The sequence below is a fragment of the Carassius carassius genome, chromosome 6 (assembly GCF_963082965.1).
Source record: "Carassius carassius chromosome 6, fCarCar2.1, whole genome shotgun sequence".
Classification (NCBI taxonomy): Eukaryota; Metazoa; Chordata; class Actinopteri; order Cypriniformes; family Cyprinidae; genus Carassius; species Carassius carassius.
Window position 1 is genome coordinate 8,529,367 of NC_081760.1, and position 25,048 is coordinate 8,554,414.

Genomic DNA, 25,048 nt, shown 5'->3' on the forward strand with positions numbered 1-25,048 from the left:
CTTCCACCACCTGTTCTTTCTGGCTCTCCCTCCCTCTTTGCTCTATCTCTTTTTTCCAGGATGTCAGTTCTTCGTTTTTCCAGTTTGGGGCCTCCCTCCAGCAGGAGGCGTTGTTGATGCTTTCTATAATGGAGGAGTATGACTGGCACATCTTCTCGGTGGTCACCACCAAGTTCCCAGGTTTCCAGGAGTTCATAGCCACCATTCGCGTCACGGTGGACCACAGCTTCATTCGTTGGGACCTTCAGAGCGTAGTGACGCTGGATGGCGTTGGCGAACCTGAGGACCGTGCCCACGTGCAGCTTAAACGCATCCAGTCACCCGTCATCCTCCTCTACTGCTCCAAAGACGAAGCAGCGCTGGTTATGGAGGAAGCCCGTTCACTAGGGCTCACTGGGGCTGGCTTTGTGTGGATTGTTCCTAGTCTGCCGACAGGAAATCTTGAACAAACCCCAGAAGCCTTTCCGATGGGGATGATATCTGTGGCATATGATGAATGGGATTATCCCCTGGAGATGCGTGTGCAGGACGCTGTAGGAATTATCAGTTCTGCAGCTGCTGCCATGTTCAGAGAGGAAGGTCGAATACCTGACGGAACGGCAAGCTGCTACGGCCAATCAGAGAAGCTGGAGGTGCCGCCAAGTGCTCTGCGCAGGTAAGGATTGCGGATTGGTTATGGTTGCTTGCATGAGAATTTGTTTGCATAATGAAATGGACAATCATACGCAAATATAGAACTAACCTGAGGTAAATCCTATCATATGTACTGTGTAATGGTAGTTATACTTTGAGAAAGAGAGATTAATTCAACATTAACATGATAAAGCACAATATTTCTCAAACTCTGTAATCTCGACATACTTATGTAGATGCTTCATGCTGTGTCTTTTGGCTCGCCTTTCTGTACTACAGCTTGGCCACCTACTTCTTTGGGCAAGCAGTTCCTTTTACAAGGCTCAAACTTACTGGCAAACAGTACTCTTTTTTTGTAACTCAATCCAGCAAAGTGGCTAACATGAGTTTCCAGAATATATTATTCCGCTCTGCAATAGGTGCACTTTGAAATGAGAATAGTACTTAAAGAATTGAGTAGTACTTTTGACAAATGTGTCAAAATGATGTTCACTCTATGAGAGTCCTAAAAAAAGCAGTTTTATTGTACATAAGTGAACATTTCATTTTAGCCATCATGTTGAAATAACTTTGAATGAGTTAAGTAAAGAAACTTCCAGAAAACAATTTTTTCAACTTATGTTATGCACCGGTCAGTTTGTGATCTGGATGATTTTGAGAGATTTTAAGGGCATAAGAAAGGCTAAAGCCATCATATTGGTGGTTTCAGAAGACAAATTTGGACAGGCACAAACCGAGGGGTCAAGGTTTGGCTGGTTAGCATGGTCCAATTAACCCCTGATTGACTTGAAAACAATTGTGTCTGGAACTGAGTGGCTGCAAGCAAAAATGGCAGAATTCAAATTGAATATACTTCCAAGAAGACCAAGGAACTGGCATTGAAATTAATGTTAACAGACAGATTTCTCCAGGCATTACAGACCTCCATGCTCTACAAGACACAAACTCAGCACCCTTCGGTAGGCACAAATTCATGCACATGCTAACTCATAGTAAGTCCATTCTTGACAGCATTTCAGCAAACAATGTGGAGGAAGGTCTTGCATTTTGCACAGAATGGGGAAAAAGAGCCAAACAATATGGATGAGACAGTAGTTGAGCAGACGTGGGCAGTAACTAGCTGCCACTTTGATGTTTTTTATGTTGTTTTTGGCTTCCACTTCCTACTGCCTCGCCCTCCTCTTGCGCTTTTCCTCCCGGAAATCGTATTGGCTGCTTGTCATTGTATCTTGGAGATGCATAAATGCACACATCTCACTGTTCAGCTTTCAGATTTCAAACAAGTTTGCAACTGTGTCAAAAGTGCATGCACTGTGAGCATCCATGACGATCTGGGGTTTAAAGCATAAAAGGGTGATAAGCAATTCTTGTGGTTTATGCTAGACATAAGAGCTAGGAAAATGTAAAGGTCAACAAAAAAAGAAAGAGCCAACAGCATTTATTATAGTTCACTTGAATTTGTAGTAGGTCTGGTTCCCAACCTGTGGACTGGGACCCACTAGGGGGCCTTAGAATGCCTTAAAAGTATTTCAGTGTAAAGAATTATTGCTAATATATTGAAATAATATTTTATCTAAGGAAGTTCTAAGTTCTTATCTCGACATAATGAAAGTTATTTTCTCGTTATCACAACTTAATTTTTTCGTGATCTCGACATAACTAAATAAGTTTTTCTTTAAGTTACAAAGCTCCGTCAGCAGGTGGCACTATAGACCTTTTGGTACCATAAGTACAAGTAGTCCACATCCGCGCTGTCTGTGTATGCATCCAGATTGCTCATGTGGAAAGTATAATGCAGGCTTTACACAAAATGTTTAGTGTAATGTCTCTGGAAATATCAACAGTGGTTGATTAGCCTTTATTTATGTATTGTAGACGTTATTACTAGGCGAAGCAAAATTTGCTGAAATATCCACAACATAGGCTACAGTATAAGAGTGCACGGTTTATCTGGCCATCATGCATGTCAAAGTTGAGTTCGTTAGTATAGCAACAGTAGATCAAACAATCATTGTAAAAAAAAAACTTTCATTATGTGGAGATCATGAGAAAATTAAGTTGTTATAATGAGAAAACAACTGGCTATGTCGAGATCACGAGAAAATGAAGTCATTATAACGAGAAAACAACTGGCTATGTCGAGATCAGGAGAAAATTAAGCTGTGATAATGAGAAAACAAGAAGGAAAAAACATAATAATGCCTGGTCTCTTAGAACATCCGTACTTATCTAAATTAAAATGTAAAGAAAAAAAAAACATAAACCGTCAATAACCATTATATTGATAACTAAAAATCTATTTAAGAACATACAGTTCTTGCAGCTTCTGGACTCACAAAATCATAGGTCATTAATGCAATATATCAGTTTCTGTTAATAAAAAGGTTGAAAACAACCTGTTTGTAATAAATTACAGCAGAAATAATGGAAATATTTTAGCCTGTTTGGGGGACCTTTGAATACTGTGTTGGACGCTGGGGGGAGCCTTATGTTCAAAAAGGTTGAGAACCACTGCTCTAGTTTAGATGTTGTAGATATTGTGTAAATTGTATATCATAAACATATACAATTATTCCAACAAGGTTCCTAAAAATCTTAAATTGCTTAACAGTCTTAATTGTAATTGTAATTTTATGTCTTAAAATTCGGGGATGGAAAAACAGTTACTGATATATTTGAATGTGATTATTAAACTTAATGTGACTATTAAACTTAAAAGGCTGTGGCTGCATGAGTTAATTGAATGTGAATGCTGAATATAAAAACAGCACTGTGGATGCAGATTCTGCAGGCTTATGTTTCCAGAGCAGTTCACAATCAATGAATACCGTGCATTTATACCATGTGATTTTTTTTTTAATGATCTACTTTTGATGAAATATGACAGTGTGAGAATGTGTATTTTTTGCTCCCTTATGTTTTTTGAATGAGCGGCTGAAGAAAGGGCTAAGAACATTAACACATTCAGTATATAGATTTTACTAGTATCAGCACAATAATCTATAACTATTCATTATTATCATTATCAGCAAACTTCAATATCGGTTGACCTCTAATTCATATGTCTTGATATACTGATACATAAACCAATTTCAATACATCAGTATATATTGAATGTGTTTTGAGTATTTTAAACTTGCAGACACCCATGTTTCACTGATGAGCTGTAATAAGTCTTTGCTGAATATGTTCCCCAGCCTGTTTACCTAAGTAAAAAATTCTGAAATACATGATTTATGTTAGGATTGTTTGGGATTGTTCTGATTGGACTTACTATATTGATTTTATCTGAGCAAAGGTCTTAATAAAATACATTTAATTTTAAAAACTCTGCAGACACCTATATTTACTGTTGCTTAAATTTTTTTTTTTTTTTCACATTTAGGTCTCTAAATATTTTCTTTCTTTCTGGGTCTCAGCTTATTAACTTGAGCAGTGACAAACAACAAGTTTTTTTTTTCAGGCAACACATTTTCTTGCTCCATTTGAGAGGTGCTGGATATTTAAAGAATCACAAAGATTGCTATTTTGGATCCCATTTAATTCCTTCTGCCCAATTACTTTCAAGCTTGGAACACACCAAGCCGACGCCGACGAACTAGCGCTGATGACAACTGTGTTGTTGCCTCGTGTCGGGGTAAAAAGCTGCACTTGAACACACGAGAGAACTACTGCCGACTGTTAGGTAGAATGCGCGTTCTGTGCCTGCGTGTAAATGAGACAACTGTCTATTTCTGCAGATATATTCGTCCATATTCGTCATTCAAAAAGGGAAACTGACGCTGCCAGCTGAAGTTATACAAACCGTAAACAAAGCAGCACGTGCTGACTGTTTTGAATATTAATCCTGCTAAACAGTTTTTATTTATTCCACTCCTCTCGTGTTAATATTGAAATATTCGCCAAGGAACAATCAGGTAAGATGACATATCATTAGAACAGCCTCTATCTGTACCGTTTTGACTTTTGCTCGCTTTTGCTATTATTCTCGTCCACTGACTCGTTCACTAAGCTGAACAGCCAATCAGAGTTCCCTCTTTCACCGACGGCCCGACGCCGATTCAACATGTCGAATCGGCAGAAAAAAAGCCGACGAGGATGGTGCGGAACACACTGAGGAAACTGCACAAAAACTGCCCGACGGCCGACCGTCGGCTTGGTGTGTTCCAGGCTTTATATCTCAATGATTGGACTGGTTTTCAGTTCCATTCTGTGCTATGAGGGCAAACTTGTGATGTCTACATCAGCCAGGAAGACGTCCATATCACACACATTAGTCGGAAACAAAATCTGCTCTTAGTTCAGATTTCCAAAGCAATTGCTGTGGCTATTTTTTCAGAATGCACAGTTATCAGGAGTTGCCATGGGTTACCATCAGTAGCTGTTTGCAGCGTTGGTATCCGTCTGCTCCGGGTAGGTGTTCCTTTTGATCTCTCCCTCGTTGCTAAGGCTGTCTGTATCTGGGACACTGCAGACTCTTCAGTGTGGGAACATTTTGTATGACGCCACCATTCACAGAGATAGAATTAACCTTTGAAATGCCTCCAAGAAAGATGTATAGATGCATTGTGATATCTGTTGTATATCAATGTACACAAATATAGTATAGTGTGAGCAGTGGTATTTTTTACAACACAGAATGATCATAAAAAAGAATTAGACTTTAACCTGTTAACCTGTACCCCGACGCCTGCTTCCTCAACAGCCCTCAACTCGCACGTGTCAATGTTTACGAATAGATTAAATGAAACGGGACAAATTTAATCTTGACAAACTATATATCATTATAAAGATCTAAGCCTCAACCATCGACGACGGATCACTGTTTTTCAATGGAAAGCTTATAAAGACTGTATTTGCTAGATTTGTGTAAGCAGTACACATCAAAACATGAAGAATGAAAACGCAGTACATACCAGATTCGTCGTAATAACGAGTCATAAACACATCCAAAGCTGTAAATCCCGGTTTAGTTAGAAAGGTAAGGGTCTACTGAACGACATCTCATAGAGCACGTTTAGTCCAATGATGCAATAACATTGAGTGAGTGAGTGAGTGAAGTGACATTCAGCCAAGTATAGTGACCCATACTCAGAATTTGTGCTCTGCATTTAACCCATCCGAAATGCACACACACAGAGCAGTGAACACACACACACACTGTGAGCACACACCCGGAGCAGTGGGCAGCCATTTATGCTGCGGCGCCCGGGGAGCAGTTGGGGGTTCGATGCCTTGCTCAAGGGCACCTAAGTCGTGGTATTGAGGGTGGAGAGAGAACTGTACATGCACTCCCCCCACCCACAATTCCTGCCGGCCCGAGACTCGAACTCACAACCCTTCGATTGGGAGTCCGACTCTCTAACCCTTAGGCCACGACTTCCCTGTAATATGGATGATAATTCCTTTGTTTATATTTCAGTTTTTCAGGGACAGAACTGTTTGTGTCCGTTATGGAATAACTCGCGCTTAAAAAACGGCATAGTTTTGCAGCGTACAGCGTCACAAACAGAATGAGACGATCCACAAAGAAAAAAGTGAAAGAAAAGTGAAAAATAGTATATTTGAATTCTGGCGCTCTCTCGTGACGGCTCATGATGCACACTCTGACGCACCTGTCAGCTGATGGAGGCGGAACTTATAGCGATCGCCTTTTTCTTTATTTGTAAAAAAAATTTATATATGTGTGAGTGTGTTTTATGTTGAATGTGAATGTATCTGCATGATTACCGTCTTTATGAGTGCAAATCAGTGCAAATCAGCTCGCTATTACTGTATAATCACAGCTATAACGGCTATAGATGAACGCCATCTATATGAATAGAGAGAGTGGTTTATTGACTTTATGGCGCATCTCTATGATTACCATCTCTATAACTGGCCATCAGGACATCAGCACGTATTTTCATTGTAATTCATTATAAATGCTGCATTTCTAGCAATCTCAGGATGTTCTGTAATTGGCATACAAAGCTAAATATTTTTTTTATTTTATTTATTTATTTTTCTTACTCAAATTATTCTTATTGTATTTTTCTAGTGCTCAAATAAATCACTTATATGATGTCTACGTTTCTGTCTAGTGTTTTATAATTGAAAAAAAAATATATGCAATGGTATGTTTAATGTCTAAATAGTTTGTAGAAGCCTTAAATACAGTGGGTAAATATTTTTGATATTTAGGGGGGTGGGGGGTGTAGACATAGTCTCATAAAAATATTTGCAGGAATCTCATTTTTCATGAAATCTTCTTCAGATTTGAAATAGAAACTCATGAGACATTTGAATTTCAACCCATTACTTTTCTAGATTGCTCCAGGACTGATTTCATGTATTTTTATATTAAAAAAACAAACAAATTCAGTGTGGTAAAAAAAAATTTCAAGGCACTTCAGTTTCTATAACTTTTAATATTTTTGAGCATGATCAAATCTGGTTGATATAAAAAGTAAAGCCCAAAGGGTCTTCTTTCCAAAATGATGTGTGTAAAACACTGAAGTAAGAAACTGTTACAATTTTAAGTTAGGTTGGGCACTTTCAGCTGTGAGACTCATAATGGGGGGTGCTGGCTAACAGGTTAAAAATGGTGTTGTAATCAAAAACGCTAGTGTAATGTTCGCCAAGATGTCAATGGAATTTGGAAAGTATAAAACAGTTGGCTGTCATACATATACATGTACATATACATATACACACAAACCAAAAATACTACATCTGAGAAGCAGGTGTAGTTCTGGCCTTTGTCCTTCTGTCTGCCCAGAGGTTAAACCCCATTTCTGACAAATGTACTGTATGTGTTGTCTTAATTAATTAACTCCCCTCCCTCACACACACATATGTATACATACAGCTACCCTATGAAAAGTAATGCCAGCAATTAGTCCCTATATTACAGACTGTCATATGGTGTATTGAAATACATCGATATAGAAGCTTTGGCCAATACCGATTAGATTGAAATTATAAGCAAATAAGTGCTTTTGTTCTGAATATCAAATCATATATAATAAAACAGTTACTTTCAGTTGTTGAATTTGATTGTTGAAACAGCGTTCCAACCGTTTCATTATTTGTATCACGCCTGTGTTTGTACTTTCCAGACAGACTGTCTATGCTTTAGTGGTGAGGAGTTTTCACTAGCCTAAGTGATTTGCAATTAAACAATGAAATGAAACAAGTAACTGTCTTTATGAGTGAATCATTTGTTCAAATACATTGATTTATTCAGAAATGAAGCAAGTGGCTGTTTTTAATGAGTGAATCATTAAATCTTTAACTAAATCATAAAATAGAAAAAAGATTTTTTGAATCTTTCAGTGAGTGGTGAAGCACCTCTACTGTGTTGCTTGGACTACGGTAGTGATGATACCACAATTTCAGCATAAGAAGGCAAAACCAAACTTATTTATGCATTGTTTATTGCACATAAAAATTATTAGTGAATGAGACCTAATGACCTAATGAATTTGTATGAAGGTGACTCTTAAGGTAACTTGTTTCATATATGGAGCACCTTAACACAATTAATGATCTAAGTACTATTGATAAAGACAGATGTCAAATTTTTGCCAAGTAATCATCACAGACTGGATTAATCATCACAGACTGGATATCGGTACAAATCAGCAGTGATAGATTTTAATTCCTCCATAATCATGATTGGCCATGTTTTCCAATTTTAGCAATTGTATCAGCAAAATCCAAAATTGGTCAAACTCTACTCGTTATTATTATTACATAATCTTTAGATCCCCGTTTTTGTAAGGGAAATGATTTTTGAACGTGATGAATTAGATTCAATTTGAATTTTTATGCAGTGATGGCTGTAGCAATTTAGTTTACTTTTTTTATATCTGACATTTAGCCTAAGGGTTGTGAAGTCTTTACTATGTCCATGCATGTATACAGATGGAAGTCACAAGTCTTTTTGGTATTGCCATATGTTGGTCTTAACTCTTTCCCCACCAACATTTTGAAAAGAGTTGCCAGCCACTGCCAGCGATTTTGATGATTTTCCCTAAAGTTTGATGGCTTCCAGTATATCTTGCTATATGAATATTTGAATATGCAATGAACCAAAATAAATCAGATCAGAGCCTTTATTTTTAAACAAAAAAAAATCTGTTTTATTCTAGCTTAAAGCATTCTTTTTTTTATCAACACCTGAATATAGGAAGGTTTCATAAAAATTTATAGTTTTTTGCAAAAAGGTGAGACAATGTAATTTGTATCAAAAACTACATCTGGAGTTACAATTATCAAAGCATAAATCCAGTAAATCTCTTCCATCAACACCTCCAAAGCTTGCACAGACATATACCACTTCCTGGATCAACGTTTTACTCCATAAAATTATGCAGTTTTCTTGTATACGCGGTCTATTTCTGATGATCGCATTATTTTTAATATGCATCTGTTTACATAAGAGATTGCTCATTTCTCCGTCCTGTTCAAATGTGATTTTGTTCGGGAGGTTTTGTAATCGTTCAGAAGATGTGTAATAGCGCCCCAGAGTGTATAACAGTGAAAACATGAAAAACAATAAAAACTCGTCTTTGGCAGGGAAGCATTGTCTTCTAAAAGAAGAGATAACTCGTCAGTGGTGGGGAAAAAGTTATTAATAAGATATCGGCTCATACACAGATTTTTGAATAGTTTTGTACATCATTAGTCAAAATGGTGATACGTTCACCACTATTTATGCATCCTTAGGTTAACTTTAGTAAGTTGGAGAGTTCTTTCTGTATTCGTGTTTATCTCACTGTGTGAGTTGTGAGCCCAACACAGACCTGCTGTATCTGCTCAAGTGCAAACACAACAGCTCCTTTCATAAGCACCTGCTGCAACATTATCACCTTTACACAGAAGACACTGCCATGAGGCTGACAAGTCTCATGTTTAAAGCGCTTGAGGGATTTCACAGTCTAAGGCGAAAGTGTCTGCCTTTTGTTTTGCATTTTGAGTTCTGGCAACTCATTTACTCCAAATTATTCACAGTCTGACACATTAACTGTTAATGGCATCAATTATCATCTGCTCATCTATAGCGCTGCTGTTTGGTTTCTTTTTCCCCCTGCTCAATCAGGTTTAATGTAGTCACATGTACTGTAGTTCTCACTGTACAGATTTTAAGGGGGTATTCTCCTCGCTTGATACACTTTTTAAACATTAAACACCTTAGCTGTGCGATCCTTGTGTTATGGGAACATGAATCTGCTTTCTATCAGACATTTTCCTCCACGCTTGCTGTCCTTTGATTCTGGCCTTGTTTACTTGCCTCGCTTGTAGGCAAGGCAAGATATCTGAAAATCGATTCTGAAACATTATGTTGTAGCTTTCCCTCATTGTTGACCTCCTATTTATTGTCTTTCAGCTCATAAAACCACATAATAAGTGCTGAGCCAGTTCTTATTGGTTGCATGGATGTGTCAGTCTTGTTATTATTACTGACAAACCTGTGTTTACTTACTTACTTATCTTATTGAAATGACATTTTAAGGTCTCTGATATTCAGGTAATAATTTTTCATTTTTTGTTTATGGTCTGACAAGTTCTCAGTTTTACTTTATAGTCAATTAATGGAAAATTTCACTTTAATAATGCAAGAAATTGCTTAACTCTTATGTAAATCCTTTTCCATCTTTTGTCTGTTGATGTTCAACCACTCACTTTTTGAGATTTATTTATAAACTAGATATGCTAAGTTTTTTTTTTCTGAATGGGTTTTAGCACATGTGCATAGTGTTCTCTACGTGATTTTTAATCCTAGTTTGTGATTGGCCTGTCTCAATTATTACATAAATGCAAGATCACAATTATTTGTGAACCACAGATGTTGTGTGCTTTAAATTAAAAAGGCTTAACATGCATTGCATACATAGAATGCTCCAGTATTTCTTATTTTTTGTAATAGCATATGCATTTTCTATATATATATATATATATATATATATATATATTTGTGTGTGTGTGTGTGTGTGTGTGTTATCATGCAAATTCAATGAAACGGCAAAGACGAAAGAGATAACCACTTGCACTATTTCTGTGGGAATAAGAGAATGAAGAATGATAAAAAGACTATCATGAAATACACACAGAAGGACTTAAAGATCTTTTAACGGTTTTTGATTTTCATGTGAAATAAAGGCTCATGTGTTTGATTGGCCTGCCTTAAGAAAAAAAAAAAAAAATATATATATATATATATATATATATATATATATATATATATATTACATAATAAAAAATATTATTTCAGTATTAATAGTACTTCAATATTACAACTGTGAATGGAATATATTTGACATAGAATTTTGCTGTATTTATTTTTATGTAATTTTTATTTTATTTTATATTTATTTTGTGTGTGTGTGTGTGTGTGTGTGTGTGTGTGTGTGTATACTTCTTCTTATTATTTTATACCCAGGTGCAATATTTGTATTACAAAGCCTTATATATTATTCAAGGATTCCAATTTCTGTGTAAATATGAAATGACCTCTACTTTATATGAACAAAACGGTCTATTGCAATTTGTCAGAATCGTGACAGCCCTGATAGTGATCATACATTTTATCACAGCACTAACAAAGACCTGGCTAAAGAGAGATTAATAGCATTCATGGCTCCATGTTGAACTATCATCACCTAATATACATTTAAACTACATCTGATCTCTGACTTACATTTCACTGTTAATTGAGATCACGCATAAAGAGGCTCTGTGTACAGAAAGCCATTTGAAATGGCATTTTATAAAACACAAACTCTTACTGACATAATTAGTCATAAGCTTTTGTAAATTTCCAGAAGACTATGGAAAATAACCCAGGAAACATTTGGACGTCTTTTGACCGTTGAAAAGACGTCCGTCCGACACGTCCCGTCATGGTTGAAAAATAGTTCCAAAATGAAAGTTGAACCGACGTCTTCTGGACGTGAACTGCACGTCTTTTCTGCACGTCCCTGGACGTCTAAATGCGTCGTCTTCTGGACGTCCAAATGCGTCGATTTCTGGATGTCGTTGTTTAAATGTTTAAATGCATTGCTGCATAGTTTAAGTGTATGTATATATAAGCCTGCATATAAAATAATCACACACCCATTGTGTAACATCATGAAAGGCAATCAATTATGTCTTGAGGTTTAACACATCTTGACAAAAGTTCAAGATCGGTCCAGTCAGACATGAACGTCCATAAAACATCTTAATCAAGAGTACATCACAAACAATATGCAAAAAAGAAGCATGTTCTGATTTAGCACATTTTATTGTTTTTGAACAGTTTAGCATCTGTTAACCAAACTAAATACCAATTACAAAATACTGAATTATTATATAAAGGGGAAAGCTGTCATTTACTCACCCTCATGTTTCAAACCTGTATACCTTTCTATGTTCTGACGATATTGTTTTCACGTTTGCTTTACTGGGTCAATGACAAAAAAGAATTTTCAAGATGATAAAAATCTATTTATTTAATGTAATCTTTGTATCCATTTTGGATTTCTGAAATAAGTTTACAGGCCTACCATTTTCGTCAGAAATATGATTTAATGAGGGTCATCACTGAATAAAAAGTGCTGAAATACTCAATCTTGAAGTCCATTATTATTGTCAAAAATTTCTATTTTCGCAGTATTTGTTTATTAATGTTTTTATTAATTGCATTTATTTTTAAATACTTTAATCATATAAATAATATTAAGAATATTATATTTGAACGTGGCATAACCACCTTGCAGGAGCCATTGTTGTCATGTGACAAGAAAATCATAAAACATAGAAGACCCTCATCATAAAATATGTTTGAAATCATTGCTATTTATAAAATCAAAGTAGCGTAAATGATGTTAAACTATATAGAACCGACATGAATTAAAATATTACATTTCTGAGAATGCGTTCACGTGTTTTCAACTAAAATGTTAAAAGATGGTTTCTTTTTATCATGTCTTTATTAATCTTGTCATTGACTTACAGTTGTCTTATAAACACAAAGATATTTGGAAGAATATTTGTAACCAAGCAGATCTCACAATCCATTAACTGCCATTGTAGGAAAAAATGATTATGATCGTAACATAAAGGTGAGAAAATTGTGACTATTTTCATTTTTGGGTGAACTATCCCTTAAACACATTACAGTAGTTTGGATCATTCCTTGTAACCTCCACCCTCAGCTCTTCCTGGAGCGAGCTTCATGTGTTCTGCCATCGCTGCATCCCCTTCAGAGTCTGCACCTCTTCACAGCATCTGAGGGAAGAGAATATATTTATTTTTTAAATAAATAAAATAAAAAAATTGAAATAAATGACATGCACTTATTTTCAAAATATCTTGGTCTACAGCTAAAAAATTAATAAATAAATACATAAGAAACCTTGGAACAAGATGAATGAATCATGAATGAAACATTAGAAAAAGGCAATCAACATGCATTAGATTTTATTGTATAAAAGATGTTGTGTTTTCATGTGTTGCCGTTGAGAAACACCCTTAACTGGGTGTTTAACTGTGAGAAAGTGAACAGGACATTTCTGATAAGACAGGAGGGCTGTGATGTCCCCTGAATAATTAATTAAAGCATACCAATAAAAATTAATCAATGAGTAACTTTTAGCCTACTAACGTTAGCGAATTTTAGCCATACTCAGTGAATTTCAGTTGACAACGTGGGCATCATTTCTCTCGGTTCCTTCGTGTCAAACAAGTAAAACTCAAGCACGTTAATCAAATAATACAAAATGTACTTACCCAACAGTAGATTCTATATAATATATATCGATACACCTCCCTCCTCGAGTCCTCTTCGAGTCCTCTCCGTAACCGGAAGACCGCAAGATCTCGCAAGATAATCTATCTTATTTTGTAAGATAGGGATTTTGTAATATCACGAAATATATTACTATGTTTTGTGTCTACATCTTGGCAGCACCGTTTTGGCAATTACATACAACTCAGACCGAAATGGTGACCGGATATATATCTGTTTACATGTATATGCATAGATTCCATAAAAATTATAACAACGAATACATAAAACAGGTTGAAGTGATGACTAAATTGTAGCATGGCAATCACTTAACCACACTGGGCAGTTTGTCATTATAATTTATTTAAACAAGATAAAGTAAATATATTTACTTTGTATAAAAAAATAAATTTTTCCCTGTTAATATTGCTTGGACGTCTTTTCACAACCATGACGAGACGTGTAAAAGACTTCAGTGGACATCTATTCACAACCTCTTTAAAACATCTTAAAAACTACTTGGTGCACTTAAATTAATTATTGCAGTATTAATCAAGGTCTAAGCACAGCTTTTGCATATTCCACAAGGATTTCATAGAGGGTCACGATGGACGTGTAATGCACGTGTAAAAGACGTCAAATAGTGACGTCCTCTCACAACCGATTCACAACACGGGTAAATAGTGAACTACACGCAGCTAAAAGTCAAAGTAACAATTATACATGCAACCCCATATCTGAATGCATTTTTAGGAAATGTTCTGTGTTACATACTTCTACCGATTTATGCCGTCCTACCGCGACTATTTTTGGCCGGGCACACGACGTCGCCGTCGGACCAATGTTTGCTGGGAAAGGTCACCCTGGATAGTGTCTAGTATAATATACTCTCCGTCTCTCTTTTTGTGAGATTAGATGCACAGAATGATGTGTTTGTTTAAGAGAAAACTCTGTGACGGCTATTACAAAAATCATTTTTCATGTTTACACTGTGGAAATCTCTAATATATGAATAAGACACACTAACAAGCAAACACACACAACAGAAGCTGTATTTGAGTAGCAGATGTAGCTCTGACCCTGTTCTTTTCATTTCTGCCTGAAGCTAAACCCCATTTCCTAGTTATGTTCCTGTTTCTTAATTAAATTCCAAAGAGAGTTTGTGTGTGTTTGTGCCATCTGAGTAGTGCACAGCTGAGCTAATCTTCATTGTGCGTTACATGGAGAAGGCAGAGATACAGTATTGCACTTCTGTTATTCAGAGGAGTCTGTGTGAGGGCCTTGCAAAAGTATTCAGACCCATCAAGGATTAGATCACCCAAAAAATTTTATTCTGTCTTTATTTCCTCACCCTCATGTCGAGCCAAACCACATGTGACCATCTTCCATGTGATTCAGATTGAGACATTTTGAATAACTGGACTCAAGCTAAGTGTCAAAGCACTGTAGAAGTATGAAAGTAGTGTACTCAACATATGTACTCTATTCCAAGTCTTCTGGAGCCATTTAGCTTTGTGTATAATAGTAATCTTCCCCTCCTGTGAACTGTTGAGTCAGACTCTTTCTGTGAACTGGATCAACATTTAATTGAAAAGATGCTGCTTCTTTTTCCAGAAGATTTAGGGCAGATGTCAAAATGTAAATTTTATTTTGTTTTCAACTGAAGAAAGAACATTATATGGGTTTGAAACAACATGAGGGTGAGTAAATAACAGACTTATCTTTTCTTTTTTTTTTGAGAGAGAGAGAGAGAGAGCAAATTCTTTACCAAACCATATTTTTAGTTAATTACAAATCATTGTTTAAATATCTGTGATATTTTTACTTTTGAGCACTGAAACAGTAAATTAATAAGTTTAATGTAATATTGTTCCTTGAAAAAAATTAAATATGCTGTATGTGTAATCAGTGTCTACAGGTCACAGAAGCTTTAAGTTCACAAACATTGTATGTTTGTTAATTTAGTACAATTTAGTAGTTAACTGTTTTTAAAAAAGTAGCAACACTATTGTTTAAAAAAAAAGTAATCACATTTAATCATGTCCTCTGACCATTATACTTGGCTTATATGTTTTATGTTGTCTTTAAATAGTTTAATTTGTTTTTTATTTTAGTATTATTTATATACTGTTATATTATTTATCAATATTTTGAATTAGCTTTCATTTTCATTTTAACTAATTTCCTTCATTTTAACTAATATGCTTTTGCCATTTTTCATTTTTAAAAGTATTTATAGCTAGGTTTATTTAATATATTTTATTTTATTTTATTTTTAGCATTTAAAAATCATTCTCCGTGAATATACAGTTAATTGCATTCCATTTGATTAAGTAAACAGCAGTAATTCGATTTTTTGATAATTTTTAATCGGTTGAAAACTAAAAATTCCTGGTGGTGGATATGAACAGGTGCAATTGGATTATACCTTTGAGTGATTATAACCTTTCCTAAATAAACAAAAATGTCACATTGGGGAATAATTATTCAGGTTGTTAATCTAAAGGACATATTTAAAATGCTCTTTAGACTTCATTTTCACAGATGTCAGCGAAAATGTTAGACAAATGCTTTAGGAAAAGGTTACAAAACAATGTCCAAATCTTTGGATATCCCAGTGGTGTTGGTTCAATTATGAGGAAGTGGAAACTACCACAAGCCCTCCAGACGCCATCTAGAAAAGGTCATCCCTTAAAACTTACTGCACAAACAAGCAGATTTGTAAAAGAGGCCAGAGATCACTTTGAAAGTGTTACTGAGTTCAGCAGTTGAGATCAAAATAAAAGATGGAATGAGCAGTCAAGCATTATCATAGCGTCATATGGGGAAAAACGTAGAAGCCAGTTTGTCAGATGTAACTAGAATAAGGTGTTTTTAATGTTCCCAGTTTGCCCAATTCTGGTATTATATACACTCCTTCATGTGGTTCCCAACCTGTAACAATCTTTCTTCCATCCAACACAAAAGATGGATAAAAAAAAAAAATAGGCTTTGAAACAAGACTGGGTCTTCCAAGCTCCTGTCAAGAACAACCATGAAAGTCCATGCAGATGAGAAGATATATGAGTGAATAACAATTTGCTATACATTTTTCTTTCCTATACAGTACTAGTGCTGGGCAGTTTGACCAAAAATTTATATCACAGTTTTTTTTTCAAAATTATGCCAGTTTATGACGTTTTTTTTTTTTTTCATGCATAATCAGGTGTACAATGCATATTCGAACACGTGCTTGCGGCTAAGGTGCTGGAGCAAATTGCTCGTGTTGCCGCCTTTGGCGACAATTTTAGCCCGACAGCACTTTCATAAAATGGATGTTTGGTCGACGTCGGATTTTTGGAAACCAAAAAACCTCCAAACAACAGACCCAGCTCCTCTTTTTGGCTGTAACGCCTGTTTCACACATACTCCATCTGCAGTGCGTATGCAGTCCGCAGCACGGACTCATTGTGCTTTCACACAGGGCACGTTTGCAGTACGCTACTGATCCGGGCTGTTCAGTCCACGACATTTGTTCATTGTTTTTATTTCAAATCATGTAAAAAAAAAAATATATATATATATATATATACAGTACAGAGCAAAAGTTTGGACACACCTTCTCATTCAAAGAGTTTTCTTTATTTTCATGACTATGAACATTTTTGAGTCACACTGAAGGCATCAAGGGCTATTTGACCAAGAAGGAGAGTGATGGGGTGCTGCGCCAGATGACCTGGCCTCCACAGTCACCGGACCTGAACCTAATCGAGATGGTTTAGGGGTGAGCTGGACCGCAGACAGAAGGCAAAAGGGCCAACAAGTGCTAAGCATCTCTCGGGGAACTCCTTCAAGACTGTTGGAAGACCATTTCAGGTGACTACCTCTTGAAGCTCATCAAGAGAATGCCAAGAGTGTGCAAAGCAGTAATCAAAGCAAAAGGTGGCTACTTTGAAGAACCTACAATATGACATATTTTCAGGAATTACAGGAACAACAAGGAGCAGGGCCATTAAGAACATCACCGACGCAGCCAAGAAAGCCTCGAGATGGCTCTGGATCCGCAGAGGAGCACCATGGGGGCAAGCGAGTGCTACCTGAACACAAGTCGCGGTCTGATCAGCCGCGGCTGGGTCGCCTGGGCAAGGGTGTCTGATGTTGAAAGACCCGAAACACCCGAGGCTCAGGTAACATCACTGATGATGTGTTCAGGTGCATCTGAAGATGTTTCAAGAACTCAGTTTTTTCACACTTTTTTGTTACGTATATAATTCCATATATAATTCCACATGTGTTAATTCATAGTTTTGATGCCTTCAGTGTGAATCTACAATTTTCATAGTCATGAAAATAAAGAAAACTCTTTGAATGAGAAGGTGTGTCCAAACTTTTGGTCTGTACTATATATATATATATATATATATGTATATATATATATATATATATATATATATATATATATATATGTATATATGTATATATATATATAATTTTTTTTTTTCAGCATTGTGAGTCTTTTATCACAGAACAGTAACAATCTTTCATAGTTATAGACATTAGTTTAAACTCAATAAATATAAACAACGCATTATTCATGCATTTTACTTCTAGGTTTGTATAATAAGCTGCTCAAGCAAGTCGCAAAACATTTAAACACAATAATTAGCCTACTTTTCTTGTTAAAATATTGAAAATTAAAACAACACAGACAGAAACAGTCTTGTGCATTTTGCATTTAAATCTTTATCACAAGCAATCCCACGGGTCTTAATGAACTTTGTTTTTCTGCTTCCATAAAAGTGAACAAATGCCGGGTTTCCACCGAAATTACCCGGAACATTTGTACCAGGAACTTTTTTTCCCAGGAACTTTTTTCCCCCCAGACCTGTTGCTTTCTGCGTTTCCACTGCGGTGTAAAGTACCGGGAAGATTAGGCAAATAGACTGGTGAAGTACATCTGCACGTGTTTCTCACTACAAAGTACGCTGATTTTGGATGTGAATCCTCGGTAGTGCGGACTTTGAGCATTCGTCTCAGGAGTGTGATGTCCTCGACGACGCAAATCCAGTAAATCCGTAAATCAAACAGCAGCGTACTTGATAACTTAAGTCAGCTCGCTTTGGCTACTGCAATTTTCCCCTCTGTATGTTTACAATAAAACGAAATGGGATATCAAATACTACTGCCTCCTTTCGTTTTCATTTAAACATAATAACAGCTGCAGAAATGTACTTAGTTCAGGGAAATGTGTATATACAGTCATTACAACGAAACTAGATATTATATAAATTTGCCTTTTTTATTTTTATTTTAACATATAGATAAATTGAATACAGACCAAATATAACCTGTTAGATTTACCCAAAACTAATTATATGTTATGTTTAACCACTAAAGAGACATCAGAGCCAGCAACCTCGTACTACTAAGTACTAAATTGATGTTGCTATTGTTGTTCAGAATACTTAATACATTCCACATTAAAATAATTTAGAGTTTTAATGTATTGAAAGATGAAAAACAATGGATAATTTGTCCATTTCAAATGAATAAGTTGAGGGTCTAAATGCATTTGCAAGACTTTGTGTTTATGTGTTTGCTGGCTCATTGAATTTTGGGTTTTTGCTACAAAAACACAAAACTGCGATAGATTGATTTGATGTTATCTTTTATTCTAATAAATAAATTTATATGACACCTAGATTTTAGACACCAATGAAATTTTACAATTCTCAATTCCAATTTCAATACCACAGCAAAAACTACTAGCCTGACAAATATAAAGTTTAAACATTACTAAAGACAACTGAACAGTCAGTAAATAAGAACAAATAACAAGCAATAGCACAATTAAATGTGTAGAACAAAGATTCAAATTAAACAGTGCTTTGGGTTTTTAGGTTTGTAGGTGTTCGGGTACAGAAACTGAATAATCACATCGCACCAATAATGATTTTTTCTCATTATTGTTTTTTAAATATTTAAGTTTTTTTGTTTTTATTTAAGCAAGAAACGAGAAATAATTAAAATGTCTGCAGCCATTTGAAATTAGAAACAACTACTGCATTTTAGTCACAAATGCTACACACATGTAACATGCAGTTTTTTTTAATTAAAAATTAATTTGTATTATTTGAAAATCTGAAGCAAGAAACAGAATGGTCCGATTTTACCTTTGTGAAAATATAAAGGTACATCTCAATAAATTAGAATGTTGTGGAAAAGAAGATTTATTTCATGTACTCATGTATTAAATAAATTACATGCACACAGACTGAAGTAGTTTAATTTAAGTATTTGGTTCTTTTAATTGTGATGATTTTTTTAATTAGCAAGGCTTAAAAGCACATGCAAATTATAAACTTTCATAACAATGCAGCAGTTGCCCAATTGGGCCAGTGACAAATCCGTTAACTGTCCCAAGCGTCTTTCACACTGGCCCCGGGCCATCGGGCAGTCCTTATTAACGAGCCCTGAAACCTTAAAGCATCTTGTAAGTCTGCTGATATTTAACTGTTTGGGGTTTTTGTTGTCTGTGTGTGTTGCAGATATATGATGGGAGTCAATCTAGGGGGTAGAGATCATTCGTTCATGGATGATGGCTACCAAGTAAATCCCAAACTGGTTGTCATTGTTCTGAACACACAGAGGGAATGGGAGAAGGTAAGAGCCTCTAATCTTTATATCCCTCCCGAATCTTCATTTTTGTCTATTAGCTTTGCCTGTAAGGGGTTTCTGGAAGCATTAGCAATCAATATTATGTTTACTAGCTCAAAGCCTTTATGTGACTGTGACTGAAAATGCACTGGTCTTTGCTATTAAAGAAAAAGAACATTTCATTTGTACTTCCCATTTCACAGCCTAGGGTTTTTCATGCACATGACTTAAAATATTGTTTTCTTAGTCATAAAGAGTGAAAATAGCCCTTATTAAGGCATTGGTTTCATAACTGATTTATTTTGAAATTACTTCTAGCTTTAAATTGAGGAAGAGTGCACGTGTCTCCATCCAATTTGATTGTGCTGGTTATTTTCATCTCTCTCTCTATTTTAGCTATTAGCATAAATAATTTGCTTGTTTTTTTTTTGGTTGTTTTTTTTTTTTTTTGTACAGTAATCCATTCTCCGTCTTTGTGCCCTTTCTCTAATTAGTTTTACATCTTCTCCTGTTCTATCTTGGTGCTTCACACACTCATTTTCGTAATCGTTTGCTCACTCATGCATTCTTTTAATGAATTGTTTTTTCATCTGAGGTGTGTTGGATGCTGTGTATTTTGACAGTTCCCTGCAGTGTGTGTGAAGACACACACACTCAAATTAAAACCCTGCAGTGATTGTGTGAAAAGTCAAGTGTGACACTAATCATTTCTCACTGCAGAGGGGCTAGAACAGGGTGTGAGCCGATCGTGTAATCGGAGCTTATAGACGAGCACGTGCACTTGACGGAACACATAACTATTGAATAAAGAGTGCAGTGAACATACATGCGGTAAACTTGACACATTATGTCAATACATGGATAGCTGACATTGCTTATCAAACATCAACAAAGAAACAATTACACTTGATGGAATGCATAACTGTTGCACATACATGGGATAAATTTGACACATTGTTACATGAGGACATGGCATTTCAAGCTGAAACAGCATTATCTTGCAGTCTGCCATGCTGTCTGAAACCACATTAAACAGCTTTTTTTCTTTTGTAATTAGTACACATGCAGTTTTAAGACCGTGCCGTGCTTCTAAAAAACTATTTTTACCACACAGGATTATTTAAAACCGATATTATCTTGGACTTCAAGTTGCAACTAAAATTGGTTAATGTACAAAAGTAACAAAAATGTCCTTTAAATCCAACATTAACATTTATTAATATTAGCATGAACTGCACAGGCAAAACAATGGGCAGAATTATTTACATGACATAGGCTGAATGGTAAAACTGAGAATTTTGCTTATGAATACACAACAGCACAAGTGTGATTTCCAGCCTAACACATGGAACAAATATTGGGCCAAATATAATATTGGTATTAGTCATATTACCAAGTGACAGATGAAATTGCACCAAAATACCATAAAGTTTGATTGGATGGCCTTTAACGTCAACAACAAAAGGTATGGGAAGCATTTTATCTTCTGTTTTAAAACTTGAAAAGCATATTTATTCCCCATTTATTTTTATTTATAAGTGTGTGTGTGTGTGTGTGTGTGTGTGTGTGTGTGTGTGTGTGTGTGTGTGTGTGTGTGTCTGTGTGTAAATGCCTAAAATCTAGACATTTATTTTGTTTTTGTCAACCACCTACATGGCAAACAGAGAGAGCAAATGAGATGACATATGATAAGGAAAGCTGAAGTAAAGACAGACTTGAGTCCCAGTCCTTGAATGTGACTTAGTTGCTTGCTGGATATAATATACAAGTGTAACAGTGTAACATTTCTTATGTTTGGTTTAAAGAGCAGAAAATCATATTTTCATCCTCAAACTTATAAAAATGGAAGCCACTTTTTGTGAGCCAAATGTTTACGTGTGTATGTCTACAGATGGGGCGATGGGAAAACCACACCTTGAAGTTGAAGTTTCCAGTTTGGCCACGTTATAACTCATTCGGGGACATAGACGCTGATGAGAACCACTTGAGCATTGTGACTCTAGAGGAAAGACCCTTTGTAATAGTGGATGATGTGGACATTCTTACTGGCACATGCATGCGGAACTCTGTACCTTGCAGGAAACACATTAAAAAGTAAGTTTTGTTTTAGTTGTTTAACTTTAAAGCTCTATTGCAGCTAATACCAGTTTGGAAGAAAATAGTAGGTTCCGCAGGCATCCTATCTTAATCCTAATCTTTTCCTGGGGAATACAGAAATAATTGTACAGTCTCTAATGTGGTTATGAACTTTTGTGTTTTATATTTAGAACCTATTAGACTGAGTTATCGTCAATCTTTCTCAGTATCAGCTGTTTTCTGTATTGCTTTGCCTGTGTATGCTGCAGTAATACCACGGAGGGTTCCTATATCAAGCAGTGCTGCAAGGGCTTTTGCATAGACATCCTAAAGAAGATTGCCAGAAATGTAAAGTTCACCTATGATCTTTACCTGGTCACAAATGGCAAACATGGCAAGAAGATCAATAATGTGTGGAACGGCATGGTGGGGGAGGTTAGTCACTTTAAATAACCTGATTTCAGTCACATGGATGTCAGCTTTCCCTGTCTGTTCGTCTGTCTGTCTGTCTGTCTGTTTGTTATCTATCTGTTTATCTGTATATCATTAAGTCTGTCTCTATGTTGTTCTGTCTGTCTGTCAATCATCTATAATGTCTGTATATCAGTCGCTGTATATCTGTCTGTTGTATCAATTGTTCTATCATCTCTGTCATTCCATCGTTCTTTTTATTTTTCTATCAAAGGATTATTCTGCCTCTGTGCATGTCTGTCTATCTATATGTTGGCTTTCTGTTTGTCTGTCGGTCTATCAGTCTAACAGTCTTTCATTCAGCCTGTCACACACCCGTTTCTTGAGTTGTTTTCTCTTCTCTTCTGTGTAGGTAGTCTATAAAAAGGCTGTAATGGCTGTGGGCTCATTGACCATAAATGAAGAGCGGTCAGAGGCCATAGACTTTTCTGTCCCATTTGTTGAGACAGGCATCAGTGTAATGGTGTCACGTAGCAATGGAACGGTGTCGCCCTCTGCATTTCTAGGTAATAGATGAAATAATATGTTTGAAATCCCTCTGGAACCAGTTTTGTTTTTGTAATCTCTGCCTTCACCCCATGCATCTCTATTCTCTCTCCTCCCTCAGAACCCTTCAGTGCTTCAGTGTGGGTTATGATGTTTGTCATGTTACTCATCGTCACAGCAATCGCTGTTTTCCTCTTTGAATTCATCAGTCCACTCGGTTTCAATAGAAACCTTGCACAGGGCAAAGGTATGATACACAACCTCAGCCACACAGTCAACCAGCGTCTGATTTGAAACTGAAAGAATTGTAAAATCTCAACATTAAAAATTTAAACAATAAGCACCTTGAGATCCACAAAACTCTTATGACTTCCTACTCACTGACTTTCCTTCTTTCTTGTTATGCATTTCTATAGACCCTCATGGACCCTCCTTCACCATTGGTAAGGCTGTCTGGCTACTGTGGGGTCTGGTGTTCAACAACTCCGTTCCGGTACAGAACCCCAGGGGCACTACCAGTAAATTTATTGTGTCCGTATGGGCCTTTTTCGCTGTGATATTCCTGGCCAGCTACACTGCCAACTTGGCTGCCTTTATGATCCAAGAGGAGTTTGTGGATCAAGTCACAGGCCTCAGTGACAGAAAGGTATTTTTTGTGTATGGTGAAATATATTGAGCTGTCTTACTGTCTACTGCCTCTCTAACTCTAACCTGTATTTATATACCTGTAACTCTGTGTTAGGATGGAAATAAAAAATGTGACTAGATTATTCTGTCTGATATTCACACTACCATTTAAAAGGTTGCATTTATTTGATCAGTAAAATATTAATACAGTAAACACCGTAATAATGTGAAATGTTGTTATTGCTTTCTATTTTAATATATTTTAAAATAGAATATATTTCTGTGAAGGCAAACCAGAATTTTCAGCCAATGTTCAGGGTAGCGTCATCTTTCAGAAATCATTCTAATATGCTGCTTTATGGCTTAAGGATCATTTCTCACTGTTATCAATGTTGGAAGCAGTTGTGCTTAAATATATATATTTTTTAAATTATTTAAATTTATACATTTCATGTGTTTTTGCTGAATATAAGTATGATAGTGTTTAAAAATATATATAAATAATAATAATTAATGACTGCAAACTTTTGAATGGGAGTGTATGTAGAGAACTTTTTAAGTAGTTAATGTGTGTTTTTTCTTTTAATTATGTCTTATCTTACCTAGGACTCTGAGTGAAGCAGGGCTGGCACTCCTCAAAAAATAGGTGCTTGACATCCCTGGCAGCAGCTGTGTCTTGTTGACACTGAAGTTCTAACTTAATATATACCTACATTTATAGACAACATCTAACTGTGGCTCTGTCAGCCATCTTGGCTATCATTTGTTGCTGATGTCAGCACAAATCCATTGTGAAATTACCTTATCTATGGACGACACACACTGGTGCATGCTTAAAATGCTGTGTAAAAAGAAGCTATTTTTACATTAAAAATTACTTTTTATGTGTGTAACCTAATGTATTCCAGTTGATTCAGTCATAAAAAATATTTTTTGTGACTCAAATAAAAACACTTAATTTAGAGGCACATTTTCTAGGCTACCTGACAAAACATATTTTACAGTGTGCTGTCTAATTGGCAGCTCAAATTTCTAAATTTACAAGATGGAGAGTCTGAACTACACCAGTTACTTGGTTTATCTCCCCGTATATATTTCATTATTTGAGCTTGTATTGATTCCCTCCATGTATCTCTTAAAGCTGCCCTCACTGTTCTTCATGTAATTGATGATTTTTTTTTTCTGTTTTAAAGTTTCAAAGTCCCTATTCCTATTCACCACCGTTTCGTTTCGGGACCGTGCCTAATGGGAGCACAGAGCGAAACATCAGGAAAAACTACCCAGACATGCACCAATACATGGTGAAATACCATCAGACTGGAGTTCAAGATGCACTGGTCAGCCTCAAGACAGGGTAAGGCTGGG

The 25,048-nt window shown here is 36.0% G+C and overlaps 1 protein-coding gene across 3 annotated transcripts in view; it reads left to right on the forward strand.

Moving 5' to 3' along the window:
- LOC132142342 (glutamate receptor ionotropic, NMDA 2A-like) overlaps positions 1 to 25,048 on the forward strand; it is an 81,791-nt gene that overhangs the window by 51,164 nt on the left and 5,579 nt on the right. For all 3 annotated transcript variants that reach the window (XM_059552138.1, XM_059552139.1, XM_059552140.1), the window contains 8 exons: positions 60 to 655; positions 19,915 to 20,029; positions 21,915 to 22,117; positions 22,369 to 22,534; positions 22,923 to 23,076; positions 23,178 to 23,303; positions 23,473 to 23,702; positions 24,877 to 25,037. In XM_059552138.1, the coding sequence (XP_059408121.1) occupies positions 60 to 655; positions 19,915 to 20,029; positions 21,915 to 22,117; positions 22,369 to 22,534; positions 22,923 to 23,076; positions 23,178 to 23,303; positions 23,473 to 23,702; positions 24,877 to 25,037 (1,751 nt within the window). The remainder of the gene's footprint in view (positions 1 to 59; positions 656 to 19,914; positions 20,030 to 21,914; positions 22,118 to 22,368; positions 22,535 to 22,922; positions 23,077 to 23,177; positions 23,304 to 23,472; positions 23,703 to 24,876; positions 25,038 to 25,048) is intronic.